The 16,396-nt window shown below is 40.6% G+C and overlaps 1 protein-coding gene across 1 annotated transcript; it reads left to right on the plus strand.

Annotated features, from left to right (window-relative positions):
• Nucleotides 1-5,716: 5,716 nt before the first annotated feature.
• CCR6 (C-C motif chemokine receptor 6) lies at nt 5,717-16,185 on the plus strand. Its single transcript, XM_052785791.1, has 4 exons — nt 5,717-5,798; nt 9,026-9,132; nt 12,309-12,385; nt 13,274-16,185. The coding sequence occupies exons 3-4, from the start codon at nt 12,377-12,379 to the stop codon at nt 14,357-14,359; spliced, it is 1,095 nt and encodes a 364-aa protein (XP_052641751.1). The 5' UTR covers nt 5,717-5,798; nt 9,026-9,132; nt 12,309-12,376; the 3' UTR covers nt 14,360-16,185.
• Nucleotides 16,186-16,396: the final 211 nt, after the last annotated feature.

A 16,396-nucleotide genomic window follows, 5' to 3' on the forward strand; every position in this document is an offset into this window, starting at 1 on the left:
CTGGTGAGGGCTAGTGTCTAGGTCATGATTCCTGGGATAGGCGCTAAAGCTTCAGGGTAGCAAGAGCCCACTGGGGATGAGTGATGGACCAGTGCAAATTTAGATGTGTGCCAACCCTGGTCAACAAAGTGGGAGGAAGCTGCAGTGAAGCAGGAAGTGGTTAATTTTAGCACACTTTCCCAAATCTCAGTGGTGGAGGCAACCAAAACATCCTGGGAGGAGGGAGCATGGGTAGCTATCAGTTGCCAGCTTTCTCAGGTGTGTCCTCACAGACACCCATGCTTTTTCCCTTCACTAAAGAACATGTCTGTGCTGCACAACACAATCATAGAATAGTCTGGGTTGGAAGGGACCTTTAAAGGTCATCTAGTCCAACCCCCCTGCAATGAGCAGGGATGATACCATGAAGAGATGAGTAAGGTGCCTGGGTGGGCATTAAAAACAGTCTAACTTGGAGCAAGATAAATGGATCCTTTGGAGGCTGTACTGCATCTGGCACCTGAGCTACCTGCCATAGCTTTGCACTGGGAAGGAAGATATATTGAGAGACCTGTTAAAAAGTCTTGGACTTGCTGCAGATGGAGGAGTTTCCTTGCCAAGACCAAGAACCATAAACAAGTTTCTGGTTTTCCAGTTTGTTTTGGATTTGCGTGGCAAGATTTTGGTAGCCAGGGGGCTACAGAGGTGGCTTCTATAAAAGGCTGCTAGAAGCTTCCCCTATTCCCCATAAAGCCAATGCCAGCCGGCTCCAAGATGGACCTGCTGCTGGCCAAGGCTGAGCCCATCAGCGATGGTAGTAACGCCTCTGGGAGAACATACTTAAGAATGGGGGGGGGGAAAACCTGTGCAACAGAAACTGCAGCCAGAGACAGGACTGAGAATACATGAAAGAAACAACCCTGCAGACACCCAGATCAGTGAAGAAGGAGGGGGAGGAGGTGCTCCAGGCACCGGAGCAGAGATTCCTCTGCAGCCCGTGGGGAAGACCATGGTGAGGCAGGCTGTCCCCCTGCAGTCCAGGGAGGTCCATGGTGGAGCAGATATCCACCTGCAGCCTGGGGAGGACCCCACACCAGAGCAGGTGGGTGCCCGAAGAAGGCTGTGACCCTGTGGGAAGCCCGCGCTGGAGCAGGTTCCTGGCAGGACCTGCAGACCTGTGGAGAGGGGAGCCCACGCTGGAGCAGGTTTTCTGGCAGGACTTGTGACCCCGTGGGGGATCCACGCTGGAGCAGTCTGTGCCTGAAGGACTGCAGCCTGTGGAAGGGACCCACACTAGAGCAGTTCATGAAGAACTGCAGCCCAGGGGAAGGATTCACGTTGAAAAAGTTCATGGAGGACTGTCTCCCATGGGTGGGACCCCACGCTGGAGCATGGGACAAGTGAGGAGTCCTCCCCCTGAAGAGGAGGGAGCAGCAGAGACAAGGCGTGATGAACTGACCCCAACCCCCATTCCCCATCCCCCTGCGCCACTGGCAGGGAGGAGGTGGAGAAAATCAGGAGTGAAGTTAAGCCTGAGAAGGGAGGGGTGGGGAAAGGTGTTTTTAAGATTTGGTTTTATTTCTCATTATCCTACTCTGATTTGATTGGTAATAAATTAAACTAATTTCCCCAAGTTGAGTCTGTTTTTGCCCATGACCATAAGTGGTGAGTGTTCCCTCCCTGTCCTCATCTCGACGCATGAGCCTTTCATTTTATTTTCTCACCCCTGTCCAGCTGAGGAGGGGAATGATAGAGCGGCTTTGGTGGGCACCTGGCATCCAGCCAGGGTCAGCCCACAACACAGCTCTAAGTTCAAATCAATCCCAGAATGCCTACATAACTGAATCTGTTCCGTTTTTGCTACCGGTGCCACCTGGCAGGAGAGTTATACCTTGACATCTGGGCTACTCATCTGCTGTTCTTCACTGTCCAGCCTGTTGCCCTATAGTATCATTTCAGTAGATTTAGCTGTGCTGCATGGTTATCCAACATACGTGCCCCACAGCATTATCAGGTGCCTTAGTGCGGGCTAGATTATGTTTGTGGAAACAAACTAATCATCTCTCGGGAATGGGATGTAAGGACATGCTTGCGTTCTCTGTGCAGCACTGAATTACTCAACAGCAGTTGCCAACTTGCTCCTTCTGTGAGGAAACGATCAGTAATGTGCCTCCTGTTACTTCTTTGGTTTCTTTTTTTTTTTCTTTTCTTTTTTAACCACCTCTATAATCACAGTGGAAAAATCAATTTTATCAAAGCACTAACCACCAGTAAATGACTGCATGCACGAAGACCTAGAGATCAAATGATAACAGCAGTTGCCCACTCTTAGAAGGGAAGTGAAAGGTGAACTATCTGCTGCAATATGAATTCAGAGAGCTGTGTTAGCTGTTCACAGCAGAGGATCCTGTGTCAGCAACTGCTCTCCCTGTCATCTGCTTGGCACAGCACCCCAATGTGCATTTACTTTCCCTGCTAATCCACATGGAAATTCATGGGTATCCTCAAGTCTCTAAAGGGACTGAGGTACCTAGCTTCTGTTGACTGCAGTAAGAGTTAAGTACCCAATATGTTTAAAGCTTATTAAAAGCAGAATGATTTAAACATGTGCTTGATTATCTCACTGTTCCACATCTGACCATAGAGAGGATCTGTGATTAGGGCACAACTTCCTTCCTACACCAGTCTGCACAAGTGGCATCTCAGTGGTGACTGTTTAGGAACAGTAATTCCCGCTGTGCAGAAGACCTGGAAGGAAATTTTCCTCCTTGCAGAGCAATCTCTTGTGGGAGTTTTTCTCTGGGTTGCCTCAGATCATTGGTGTGGTTAGTGGTTACAGCCTGCATTATGGTGTAGAAGTAAAATGAAGGAGTCATTGTCTCATTGAAGTGGCCAGCCAAACCCTCCAATTTGTCTTTACAATTGGGGAAATCACAGTCCATGAGCTGAAAAGCACACACTGCATCTTGGTCCACACAGGAGGAAAGAAATATTCTTTAAGCTGTATGCAGCCAATGCAGGGACTGTATTTTGTGCAGACACAATTTCAAATTTCATTCTTCCATTTCAGCATTTGTGGTTTTAGGTGGGAGCCAGGATCCCAGGTGCCTTAAATTTTCCATACTAAACAACCAATTGCATTATTAGGCATATAAGCGCTTTTTAAACTCTATCTTTTAGTCTTACTCAGGCCATGAAGGCCACTGCTGTGGAAAGAGAGGTGACTGGGGCATTCCATGGTGTGGGTCTTTTGTAAAAACAGTCATATAAAGAAAGTACAACTCTAAAAAGAAATCAGGTCAATGAATTCAACATACTCAGGTTGAAATGTCAGTGCTTGGGAGTATAGACTGATGACAGGCTTTGAGAAACTACTTTGGTAGTTATTTCAATGAGACACAAAACAGAGAATGAGTGACTGAGCAAGCAAGAAAAAAACCACGTTACCACAACGGGTATGGTCTGACTACAGCATCAAAAACATAGAAATTATGTCAGCGACTGCATATTTAACTCTGCTTTTCTCTTTCCCTTGTGTTTGCAGCATTTCTGATACAGAAACTCACTTGTCCTCTACAGCCTAATGTAAATTAGTCATACATTGGCAGGCAATTCAGCAGAACTTTCTTGCAGGCACCACTTCAGAAGGCAGCAGTTATTTGGAAATATTTTGCAATATTTTGCCTTCTTTGTAGTGATACATTTCATTAAAAAAAATTAGCAAGAATCTGGTTTTAAGTCTTTCAGTGTAGCTGCTGTGTTAAGTTTGGTCTTACAATGACATATTGTGTAAATGTTGCAGTAACGTGGGCTTGGTTTCATGGATTCATTGACCCAGATGGGATCAAAGAATGTTGTAATAGGTACTTCTGATATGTGTATCTCCACTGGGCAGGGGAGACACAGGAATGAAGCCACTTTCCCCCTCCATGACCTCAGAAAGGACATTTATAATGAAAGCAACCTCTTCCCACCGAGGAAAAGAAAACATCTGGGTGATCATGAATTCCGATCCTTTTCCTGTTTAGGTTTCTGTGACACCTTAGACCATGGAATGACATTAGTCATTGCCTACTTTCTCCATCCAAAGCTAGGAAATGTAGTCTGATTGGTACACTCAGACTATGAAAGAGAATAAAAGCATAAACAACCATATAATAACCATGTGCATCTTGGTGCTTTTTCTAAACTGGCATTTTTGCTATACAAACTTCCATCAAAAATACAACAACTTTTTTTTAAAGCTTTTGTTTTCATCAACATTTTTTCCAAGAAAATAAAACATTTTTAACCAGCTTTTCTGAAGCCAGCGATTATCAATGGGAGGATACACTTAGTGCTCTTTATGCTTCTTTCTGGAGGCCAGGCCAGCTAGGAGCTAGGCTGGTTCTAAGAAGTGATGCTGCAGTGAAGCAGAGGAGTGCTCTGAGTATGACTGTGCTCCTCCTTCAGAAATTCCATGTTCAGTCTGAGAAGAAATCACCTCTGAATCTTTACCTTTTTCACATGACCAGAAAACTGTTTCCCATAAATTTTTTTTAGTCTCCCTCCATTTTCAAATTAAATAGCAAGTGCCTTTGTGGAAGAAAACTGATGGATTGTGAGGTTTTACAAATGCGATCATATGTCTTGTGCTAGGGGTGAGAGCTAAACACTGATTATGCAGTCCCTCTCCTTCCCAAAGCGCTCTGTTTACAACCCTTACCCGTTTAATCTCCCGAGCCCTATTTGCTCCCATCACAAAAACCCCCTAGAAGGCTTTAGGAGGGGTCTGTCTTCTCTAACTGGTTTGACAGAGGTGACCAAGTAATTAAAACATTGATGGATGCCAGTCAATGTGGGACAGATGTCAGTGCTGGGATCATGTTATTTCAGTCCCTGACACCTCATAATGCATGAGGAGGGCTGTGTCTGACACAAGGGGATAGATGGCATCAGGTGGCAGTGAGGCTGAAAATGTGAACAAAAAAGATCAAAGGGGAAGCAAGTGAATGGTGCTACAAAACCTAATGTTGGAGAGAAATTGTGAAGACAACAAGAGGTGGAAATAAGAGAAATCTAGAAAAGCTGAACAAAGAAAGAGGAAGAAATAGGGAGAACAAAAAACTAAATACAGAAATACCAAAACCAGAAAAAGCATGTTTGACAAGGAGTGAAAAGCCAGATGCAAACAAAAGGAGGAAAGTTTGAAAGAATTAATGATAAAAAAATATATTGATAATATGGGATGATAACATTAAAAAATATTAAATGGGTAATACGAACAACCTGAATGTAAATATACAGTTTACATTTTGTAGTCTGAAAGAATGATGGAGAGACCAGACCCTCAGCTGATGGCCAGATTTTTGAATCAGAATAGACTGATCTAAATTTAACTGAATGAACATTAAAGCAGGATGGAACAGCATGGGTATGTGCGTGCTGCCTTTCTTTGAGAATTATAAAAACCCCAAATCCTGAATCATTCCAGAAGAAACGTGGATTCTGGAATAACTCAGATGGTGGTTTTGTTTTCCTTATCTTTCAATATTTTCTTTCCTTAATTAGTGGTGGCAGAAAACTCACATGTGGTGAGATTTGAGAAACCACAATAACCATATTAGCTAAACGAGAGTAGATTTCCTTTCAGAGCTCTAACATATGAACAAAAACTAACTACATGTGGGGGCTTCATTTGCATAACATGCAGATTTTCAAATAGCTGTGTTAGAAAAAAACCCTTTCCACTTGTCACAGCGTGAAGGTGAAGCACAAAACATCTGCAAGGAAGGCCATCTGGGCTTTGTAACTGGGTTAAAAGAAAACGTGCTGAGAAGGTAAGTTGGACTAGTTACCTTGTATTAACTTTGGCATTCACCTACATGGTGAATTCTTCACCTTCTGAAAGACTGTTATTCATGCCAAATATTGAATATCTTACAGACTAAAAGCATGAGATACATTTAAACTAGAAAACAACTGAATACGGAACAAGATGAACAATAGTTTTTGTAATGGATAAGCTAAAATTCTGATTTACCTTTTAATTAACCATTAAAATTCTGATTTATCTTTTAATGACTCTCATGCCATGAAATAGTGTTGATAATATTAAGCTGCATCACAGGCTAGTCTGTTAGTACTCCAAAAGTAGGTTGTTGTCTGAGAGAGATGCTGGAAGCTGTTACTAGCAACAGAAGTGCTTGTTTGAGTGTGGACTACAATCATCATGGACTTGGTTGGTGATTTGAAGTCACATTCATTCTTGTAATACAGAGGGAATTTCTACTGCTATTATTTGCTGCTTACATGACTGCCATGGGCTACGTTTGTCTTTGTGTAATGAAGTTTGCTTTGCAAGACGCAGATCCACCTCTTCAGTTGCACAGTTATGAGAAAGAAGCACTTAAAAGACCCACAATGAAATGGCCCACAGAGAAATATCAGCAAATTCCTTTACCAACATAGAATGTACTCCTACTCTGAATTTTCTGTTTTTAACAGGATTTCAGCCCATGTTTCAAAATGTCAGACATTGTGAGCAGGAATCAGTGGTTTGCTTCAGACAGCATTTAGGCAGAAAGTGAGTTCTCTGTAAACAGGATCTAGGCTGTCATATATAGCTATGTTATTACAAAAAGTATATGCACCTCAGCTTATCAAGAGTAAATGTACTATTCCTTGCAGCACTTGAAAGATAGGAGATTTTAAAAAGCAGCTTGTATTTTCTTTCCAGAAAAGTCCAGAAAATACTTTATGTGCCTCATCTGAAGTCCAAATCAACTTAATTTGATGGTTTCCATTACTACATTTTGACATGCAAATAACAGCAAGTTAGCAAAACAGTACAAAAATGTAGTTTAAAAAAAAAGTAAAAGCCCCTCTTAGCAAAGGTTAAAAGGGTGGCCTGAAAACTTTGATAGAAATTGTTATGAATTATGAAATAAATAATACAGTGAGAAGTACTTCACTATTGTGATTAAGGATGTCTCGAAAGATTCACAAGTTCTAGGCACCTTGCCAATCATCTCAATGTAGAAAACTAAAATACAGTGCAGTTGCTTAGCACTTTCCACCACATTGTTGGTCATGCACCCTGCCCACTCACCCCCCTGCCTCTGTGCTCCCCTCTCACACTGACCAATAGCTCAGCATTCCTTGCTCATCTTCATAGGCCGATGAAAACATAGGTGTCCTTCAGCAACTGCTGCAAGTCACTAAATCTGGACTGCTTCAGACAGTTAGGATACATTGCTGAGCATGGTGGCTGCTACAGAATACAAAAACTGTCCCACAGACCAAAGGTCCATTCAATGCCATGTCCTACTTCTGAAGATGGCCAGATGCAGACACCTGGGGAGAAGAACATCTGCCTCATGACTTGTTCTTTGATATCCTTGCAGCTTTCAGGAATCTGTCTTTTGAGCATTGCTGCACCCTGGTCCTCTAACTGCAGCTGCTAGTTTGGTTTATCGATAGAAATTTAAAATGGAGACAACCTTACTCGTCTGCTACAATTGTTTCTCTTGGCCTTCTCTCTTTTCTTCTCTGCACTGATACTCACACATCTTCATTCCTCCATGTAACTGGAGTTTACCAAGCCATATTTCAAATGCTCTACTACTTTATGGATTTAATCATAACCTTCCCCAGATCTGTGATGGCAGGGAACAGTTTAGTCCAAACAGCAATAAGGAGGCCAAATTAATCTTATAGTGAGTCCATTGAAGTTATATGAGTCACAATCCAGTAGATTTCACACTTTTTTTGCTTTGTATGCATCAGACAGTGAAGACTGCTTTTCAGCAGTAACAAACAAAACATGCATGCACTGTGTCCACATACGCAATGAGACTCACATTTCAGGGTTTTTAAGTATCTCTGTGTTGTTCTATGCAAATATGTTGGGATTTTGTCATAGCTGAAGTCCGGATCTTGGATCCTGTGAAAATCAGCCACTGAGAAAATGAAATGTGCCTGCTTAAATGATTATGAACCATTACGACATGATACTTTAAATCTACCAAGTCACATCTTGACACGATGTAGCGTTTTTATTTCATTCACTGGGTATGGTTAGGGGAAAGCAGCGCCATACTTATGCTGCTGGGGAGCCACTGCTATTGTGATATGCTCAGTTTTGAAAAAACAGTTGAGCATGACGTATATCATCCTGCATTTCTTCAGGTCCAGCATTCTATTAACTTAATCATATCTTACAAGGCTGCCTGTATTAATGCCATCTGCTGTCTCTAATTGCTGTACAGCTACAACTGAATGTTCATACACACAATTTCTAAAATAAATGAGAAGTTTGAAGGGTTTTTTTACTAGTTTTTGTTTTTCCTGCTAATGCAAACATCTAAGTTGTCATCAGAAACTAAGGTCTGGAAAAGAAACATTTATAGCTTTGAAATTCAGGAATCATAAAATGAAATATTTTCATGTCTAGTTCCAACTAACTTTAACAACAGACCTGAACAGCTTGCACACAAAGAAAATATCTGTGCCAAACAGGCAAATAGAATTGCATTTTCCTTCTTTATCTGGGCATTTGCATATATTTTTAGCAGTTTTAGCAGTTCAGACAAAACATTTGGATAATGTGTACCTTGACATAGATCAGATTATTAATTTTTCTTCAGAAGACAGCTATTATTCAATCTGGTAATTAACACTTGTCTCAGTTTTGTGGTTCTACTGTAAGTGATCTTGTTTATTTGAATGATTAATGATTAAACTGCTCATCTGCATCACATTAAGTGCACCCTTTGCAAAAATAGACCATCATTCAGGAAGTGTTCTGAGCACAGTGACAATTAACACCCCACTTTTTATGATTCTAATGCTAGCTTGATTATTTAAAAAATATCATTACATAGGTAGCCTAATTAGTAAATTAATTGCCTCCAGCTTGCATGTTTGTAGCACAGATAAGGTTAAATGTTTTCCTTTATGTAAAAAAGCAAGTTATTGTTATTGCTTGTCAGGAGGAAGTGGTGATTATTTCAGTTTAACTCTGTACCTTTAACTAATGCTGTTATTTCTGTTCTTCCAATTAAAGTGCACTCCTGTTGAGGCTGATGGTAAATGTGCTTGAGGCAGCTGCAAAAGAATGTAACAGAATCACACATCCTCTTTCACCTGATCTTCAGACAATTTTCAAATCTGGTAAGTACTAAAATAAAATAGGTAATCTGTAATGTATGTATGTGTGATGAATGTATTAAACCGAACACATAGGTAGGAGTGTACTTAAAATGATGGGCAATGCTTAAAAAATACTTACTGATTCCCTCCAAGTACTTGAGAATTTTTTTCCTTACAGAAATCTGTCTTTTTCCTGAGGTCTTTCTTTATCCATTTTCTTTTGCTTCTATAATTCAAATAATGTATTCATATTTAAGACTGTAGTTTAGTCTTACTTTTGAGCACTCACATATTGCTTTCATAGTGAAAAGAAATATGGTAATGTGGATAAAGTGGAAAAATAGTAAGCTAAATAATGCAAGGCTTATATATTTAATATTCAGAACATGAGTATGGTTGTGTTCACATGCATAGACATGTGCCCATATGTCATATATAAACAATATTAGAACACCCCCCCCTTATATATATGGAAATTGATTTTTTATAATTACCTAATACATTAATGCTAAATAAAGCCATAAATATGCAGACTATAAATTATAAAGGTGCCTATTGAAAGACTGTTAGAAAGATTTAAATTGAAAAGAAAATTGTGTTTACAGGAGTTCTGATTCAACCTCCTTTGCAGCCAGTGCATCTTCTTCATAACTTCAGTGAATGCTGTTTCAAATTCAGAAAAGGAAATCAGCTCAAGAGATTTAAACCAGGTCTTAAATCTGATCTCTGCAATTCTGGTTTCAGTTTGAGTCCTTCTCTACTACTCTGATATCAACCATCCTCAAGAAGCTTTTGCTGGACAGTGGAAGTCCTTTTCTGGATAAATGTGTGACTGGTGGTGCCTTTGTGAATTCCTGTAGCATCAAGGAGAGTACACAGCTTTCCTGTGATGAGTAGTTGTTGTTCCCTACAGGCTTTCTGCCGAGCTCTTCTGAGGACTAGAGAGCCCTTTTTCAGTGTTAATCTGAAGAAACCTCCTTTCTTAGCTCTCCTTGCAGGCTGTAGGAAACACCCATGTTCCTTTCTTCTAAATGCCTTCACCCTGTCTTATTCCTTCTACGTGTTATACTAATGTTTGAGAGTGGCTTTGGGTAAGTGGAATGAAGAGTGACTGTTTTATAGAGAATATATGCTGTCAGGCTCTTTTTGTATATTTTAACCATGCACGTCCTAGAAAGATATGAATGACAGATACCTAGAAAGATATTTTTCTTGCAACAATATAATAACAGTTTCTAAAATAATAGCCTAGACAGGTACCCCTTTATTGCTGTCTAACTGAAGAGTAACTGTAGTTGCAGCCAAGTGCAAAGGGTAACAGAAACACCAAGCAAGGGCATGAGTGTCTGTCTGGATGGGGTCACAGAAAGGTAAAGCAGGAGATGGAGACTAGAGCTGCTCCAAGATGGGCTAGGTGACTGCAGCCCTGGGTGAACTGTACAACTTACCTGCTTGCCTTATACATCTTTGCACTTCTGAGAGACACTTTAAATTGTTTAAAGCTTGCTTCAGAAGGTGTTCAAGCGCTTTCAGGCTGTCATATTCCTGCAGCTTCTAAAAATCAGCTTTGAAAAGCCAGCAGATGAAGCTGGAGAGGTGGTTAAAGATTTATTTAAAGGGCAGGAAAGCCAGAGAAGCTGTGATGCTTAAGCAGCATCATATAGTATGGGTCTTTACCCATGTGCAGCCCTCTGTCATGAGCCAGCCTCCCCACATGAGTCACAGAGTCTCATCCTCATTATGCTTTTGGAGGGTGTTCCGTCCTTTCCCTCCCCCAACTTCCCAGTTGTATCTGGACCACATCTGCCCCACTTTTACAGATTATCTGTATCTCTCTCTCTTTCAAAATTCAGGTAATTCCCAAACAGGAAGGATTAGTTTTTCTAGACTTAAATTTGACCCATGTGCACTTCCTAATTAGCAGCACAACTAACAAAAAGCAAAGAAACTCCAGACAAAACTGCCATTCACAGGCTTAGCAAATATGGAACCTCATGCCGTCCAGTCCCTGCAACTACTGCATGGCTGGTCTGTGCCATCCTCCCAGAGCAGCTAAAGAAAAGGAGGACTGAACTCACACAGGGGAATGCCATGGAAATAAATCTCCTGCCCGTGGGTTCCTGTGTGAGGTTAAACAAGTCATTTAAGCCCAGCTTTGTGCCTGTGGCCACTAATAGCATGTTCCGCATTTTATCTATCTGTGACTTTAGACAGTGTGGTCTGATTTGCAGAAGTCTGAGCCTGGCTGCAACCAGAGTCACTGGATGTAATGCTTTACATAACTGAAGTCCTTCATAATGCCAAGCACTCTTAAAAGTGATACTGGGTGGTGGTGGTGGGGGGGGGGGGTTGGCAGGACGACAGGTGTCTCAAACTGAACATCTCAAATGGGTACTTACTGTAATGACTCAGTGCTCAAGTTCATTCCCTGTAAAATAAAGGTAATAATACCTCCTGACCACCACAGGGTATTGTGCAAATTAATTAATTACCATTCGTAAAATACTTAGGTCTCACAGTGATAAAGAAAATAAATTATTTTCATAGAGTGCAGTCTATAACACAAAGATCTGTGCACTGAACAAAGACAAAACACTAGGGCTCAGTCTGTTCATATGTTGTGTACTATCCTTTACACTATAGGAAGCAATCATCCTGGCACTCTTAATTTACCTCGGTAGTATAATAAAAAAAGAGCAAGTCATGTGATGTTAGGAGGGCTGAGACACACTGATAACATGCTAGAATGAAAAAAGACTTTAAAGTGCTGTATTACTGTTATGGAGTATACTAAGGTAGTGCTGTTTATTTGTTCCATATTTCCCTCAATACATTGATTGCCATTGTCATACAGAATTTCTGAAAGGAAAATTTAATTTACTCTAGTATATTGTGGTGCAAAGTCAAGGTGAAGTAAGAGTCATATATTCTCATACATTGTTTATTAGATCTATGAATAAACATTCCATATGTAAGATTGTGCTCTTACTCATACTGATACAAACCATCCACTTTCCACAACTGCACATTGTGCTGCAGAGATATGTGATTTGTTGAGATGCTCTTGTGTATTGTTGATATAGTTGAAGTGATGAGATTCTTCTTTGAATACATGTTTTATTTCCAAATGTGTTTTTCTATTTGTTCCCATTTCTTTTGCTGGTTTCCCAATCCAATCTACTTTATTTTCTTTACAGGAATCCTTGGGAAAGTATTTTGAAGTTCTTCTCAACATATCTTTCATTCTGAGAAGTGTACTGCCAAAATGAATTTTGTAAGTACTTAATTGATAAACTATATTAGGACATCAATAAAGCAATGAATCTGGAAGTCCCAGCTCTTTGAGGCTGCTGGTCCATATGCCCTAATCTCAGGAGTGATTAGCTGAAGTAGATGGTTCTAACAGCAGAGTTCACTGTCAAAGCACACTGTTTATTGGGTTTGCACTGTCCTAATGTAACTACAGGTTTGGTGTTTGTGGTGCAGGTAACTGTGTCTCAGGCTAGCCATCCTGGATTGCCTGTCTAGCTGAGTGGAGAGAAGGAATAATTTTGGGGCTTGATTTAGCCAAGCTACGTTAGTAGGAAATGTATAACATGCTAGAGAGGCCTGTTCCCCTCCCTTGATGGTAAAGGAAGTCTAGACCCCTACTTCAAATTCAGACTTTTACACTGTAGGGTCTTCTGTGATGGCAGACTAATCCTTTCTGCATAATGTATTTCAAGATGGAAACCTTTGGGCTATCCAAGAAGATTATCTCCATGTTCACATTTTAATTAAGATTTTATGAAATTCCCTAGTTAGTTCTTAGAAGTCTCCTCTGCAGTATTAAATGCATTTTTAATTGGGGTGTGTGGTTGGTGGAAACAGTGTAAAACAGGTAGTGTTGGAGGAAACAACAGTGATGTGGACTATCTTGAGATGAGTTTGATACAGGCTTGAAGCTGAGACATGGGAAGGACTGGACAGAAGTATTACAGTTATCATAATGGAAATATCACTTCAATTGCAAATCAGCAAGCCACATAGTACTTGTATACTAATTTTTGAATGATTTCCAAAGTACCCTTTATTTGTGTGACTTTGTTATCTATCATCTTTCTACTATATAGAAATTAGACATTAACACCTATGTGTTAACTGGTGACCTTCTTTTTTCCAGACAGAGCCTCGTACCACAGATTATCCATATTATTCAGACTATGCTTCTCTAATCACACAACCTTGTTCTAAGTTGGAAGTCAGGAACTTCACAAAAGCATTTCTGCCGGTTGCATATTCGTTGATTTGTATCATTGGCCTAGTTGGTAACATCTTCGTAGTGATGACCTTTGCTTTATATGAAAGAACCAAGTCCATGACGGATGTGTACCTCTTCAACATGGCCATAGCAGACATACTGTTTGTTCTCACTCTCCCACTGTGGGCAGTGAATTATGCTGCTGACAAATGGATTTTCGGTGATTTCATTTGCAAAATGACCAGAGGTATCTATGCAATCAACTTCAGCTGTGGCATGCTGCTTTTGGCCTTTATCAGCGTGGACCGGTACATTGCTATCGTACAGGCAACAAAGTCATTTAAACTCAGGGCAAGAACGCTTGCACATAGTAAACTCATTTGTTTGGTTGTGTGGGTATCATCAATTTTAATCTCTAGTTCCTCTTTTCTGTACAGTGAAAGTTACAGCTTCTCCACCAATGAAACCAAAGAGATATGTGATCACAGATTTGACAGAATGTCTGAAAGCACGATGTTGAAATCACTGCTGCTGTGTCTACAAGTTGGATTTGGATTTTTTATACCTTTCATATTCATGATTTTTTGCTATACGTTCATTGTCAAATCCTTACAACAAGCTCAGAATTCCAAAAGAAACAAAGCAATCCGTGTGATTGTATTAATTGTAGCTGTTTTCTTAGTTTGCCAGGTACCTTATAACATTGTTCTTCTTGTCACAGCCATAAATATGGGCAAGATAGACAAGTCTTGTGACGATGACAAGATAATGGCTTATGCGAAATACACCACTGAAGCCATAGCATTTTTACATTGTTGCGTGAACCCTGTGCTCTATGCATTTATTGGAGTGAAGTTCAGAAGTTATTTTGTGAAGATAATGAAGGACCTGTGGTGCATGAGATACAAGAAATACAATAAACGTGGTTCAAGGACAAACTCTGATATCTATCATTCAAGACAGACTAGTGAAATTCTGACTGACAATGGATCTTCTTTTACTATATAATACAATTTGAACAACATTATTACTGAAGGACTCTTCTCACCAAGCAACCCAAACCAGTGTCACTGTGCCTGTGACAGCAAGTCATTTGGGCTTCTCTGCACCTCAGAGGGAGCTCCCACGATCTACAACTCCTTTCAGGAAAAGAATTAAGATAAAAGAAGAACACTGCCTGGTGGAAAACTGAAATCTTATTCACCTCTCTTAACATTCACACTCTTCTAAAGTGCACTCTCTTAGAATTATCAGGAAAGTGAAGTTTACACAGGAACCCTCCCTGCTTTCTAAGGAAAAATTGCATCTCACCTGTCCAACATCACTGAAATATCTCAAAAGTACTAAGTAAATTAACTAGGTTATATCCAACCTCATTCTACTTACATTTATGTTGTTTCTGTTAATTACTTCTACCTGGAAATCCTCTTTAAGTGTAGGTCTCAGCTGTGCTTTTGTTGCAGACAGGTCGTGCTGTGACAGTACCAACCTAAAGCAAACAGAAATGAAGAAACAGGCTGAAGGCTGCTGACATAGCTGAGCTTAAGTGTTAGGTCTCGTAAATCTTTGCCCAGTTCTACACTCCATCTGCTCATTGGGAGTTGCTTACACCAAGGCTGAGGCTGGTCAAAGCCAACAGTGACATGTCTACTAAAGAGAATATTAGAAAAAAAGAAAAATCTTAATTAAAGAGAACACTGAAATATACACAGAAAGGTTTTCTGGCATCTCCTGAGATTATCTTCTGAACAGAGAATGGGGCTTTGCCTGAGACATTCTTCTCTTCATTTGCCATGGGATTCAGGTGCTGGAATCCATCAAAGCTGGTAATCTGGTGAACATCTCTTTGTGAAAAGTTGTTTCTTTCTAGCTGAAATTCACACTCCACTTTTTAAAAGGCAACAAACTATACAGAACAGCAATTATTCCAGCACTTTTTGTTGGAACTTGATTGGTGACAAAACATGATGCATTTCTTGGTATTTAGCTGCCACTAGCAAAGTTTCCTTGGGGATGGATTTACTAGCACAAATATGCCTATATGAAAGGTACTTTATGAGCTTCATAAATTATTAAGGACGATATCAAAAAATAAGACCAGAATCTGATTTAATTCAGTTAGAATTTTTACTGAGTCAGCATTTGACTCACTATGAATATAGGAATATTTGTAATAAATGCAGTTAGTTTTACCCAGCCATGACTTTTCAGCAAATCCTCAGTGGGTCTTCTGCTCATTGAGCAAGCTTCACCACACTGCAGCAGTTATGGTGGGACGGCGAGGTAGACAGGAGCAGGAGCTGGAGGGCAGAGGGGCAGGATGGAGGAGAGAAGAGGAGCACCACTGTTTGCAGCCTGCTGAAGTACCTACCAGTCCTCTGCAGTTCTGCTGCAATGGGAGCATAAGCCATGACGGTGTCTGGACTTGCTGTTGTGTGGGACATTATACTCCTATGACTATGTAAATTAATGCAATTTGCAGCTTGCTGTTTACCTTGGTTGTTTTTTTTTAAAGTTCATGGCTGAAGAGACAGCAGAGCTTGGATCACTAACCACATCGTTCAGTGGCAATGCAAAGGGCCAAGGACAGTGCTGGAGCTGAAGATGCCTTGAGGAAGGGCATTGATACGGCACAGCACAAAACTAGTACTGCCTTGGCTGGTGTAATCCATCCTTGTTTACAGTGCAGTGTGAGGTTTTTAAATATCAATGCCAGGTGTGATAAAGATTGCATATATTTATCATGACTGAATAGCAACCTAGGCAAGAATATGATACAAAATTATGTAAATGCAGATGCATGCATTTGCTGTATATAGCACTGATGATCTTCTGGAAGAGAACTCAACAAATAAAAAATGTAACTGAAAAGGAAAAAATCCCCTCAGATCTAAGAGTTTCTTGCTACATGTGTTGCCTTGAAACTTTTTCTTATTCAGCGCAAAATCTCTCACATCTGAATGACGTACCATCTCTCCCTCAGAGGCTGCGTGAGGGAGAGTGCCCTAGGGCGGGAAGTCCACGGCTGAAGCCCACCGAGTGCTA

Source organism: Harpia harpyja, chromosome 4 (genome assembly GCF_026419915.1).
Source record: "Harpia harpyja isolate bHarHar1 chromosome 4, bHarHar1 primary haplotype, whole genome shotgun sequence".
Lineage (NCBI taxonomy): Eukaryota > Metazoa > Chordata > Aves > Accipitriformes > Accipitridae > Harpia > Harpia harpyja.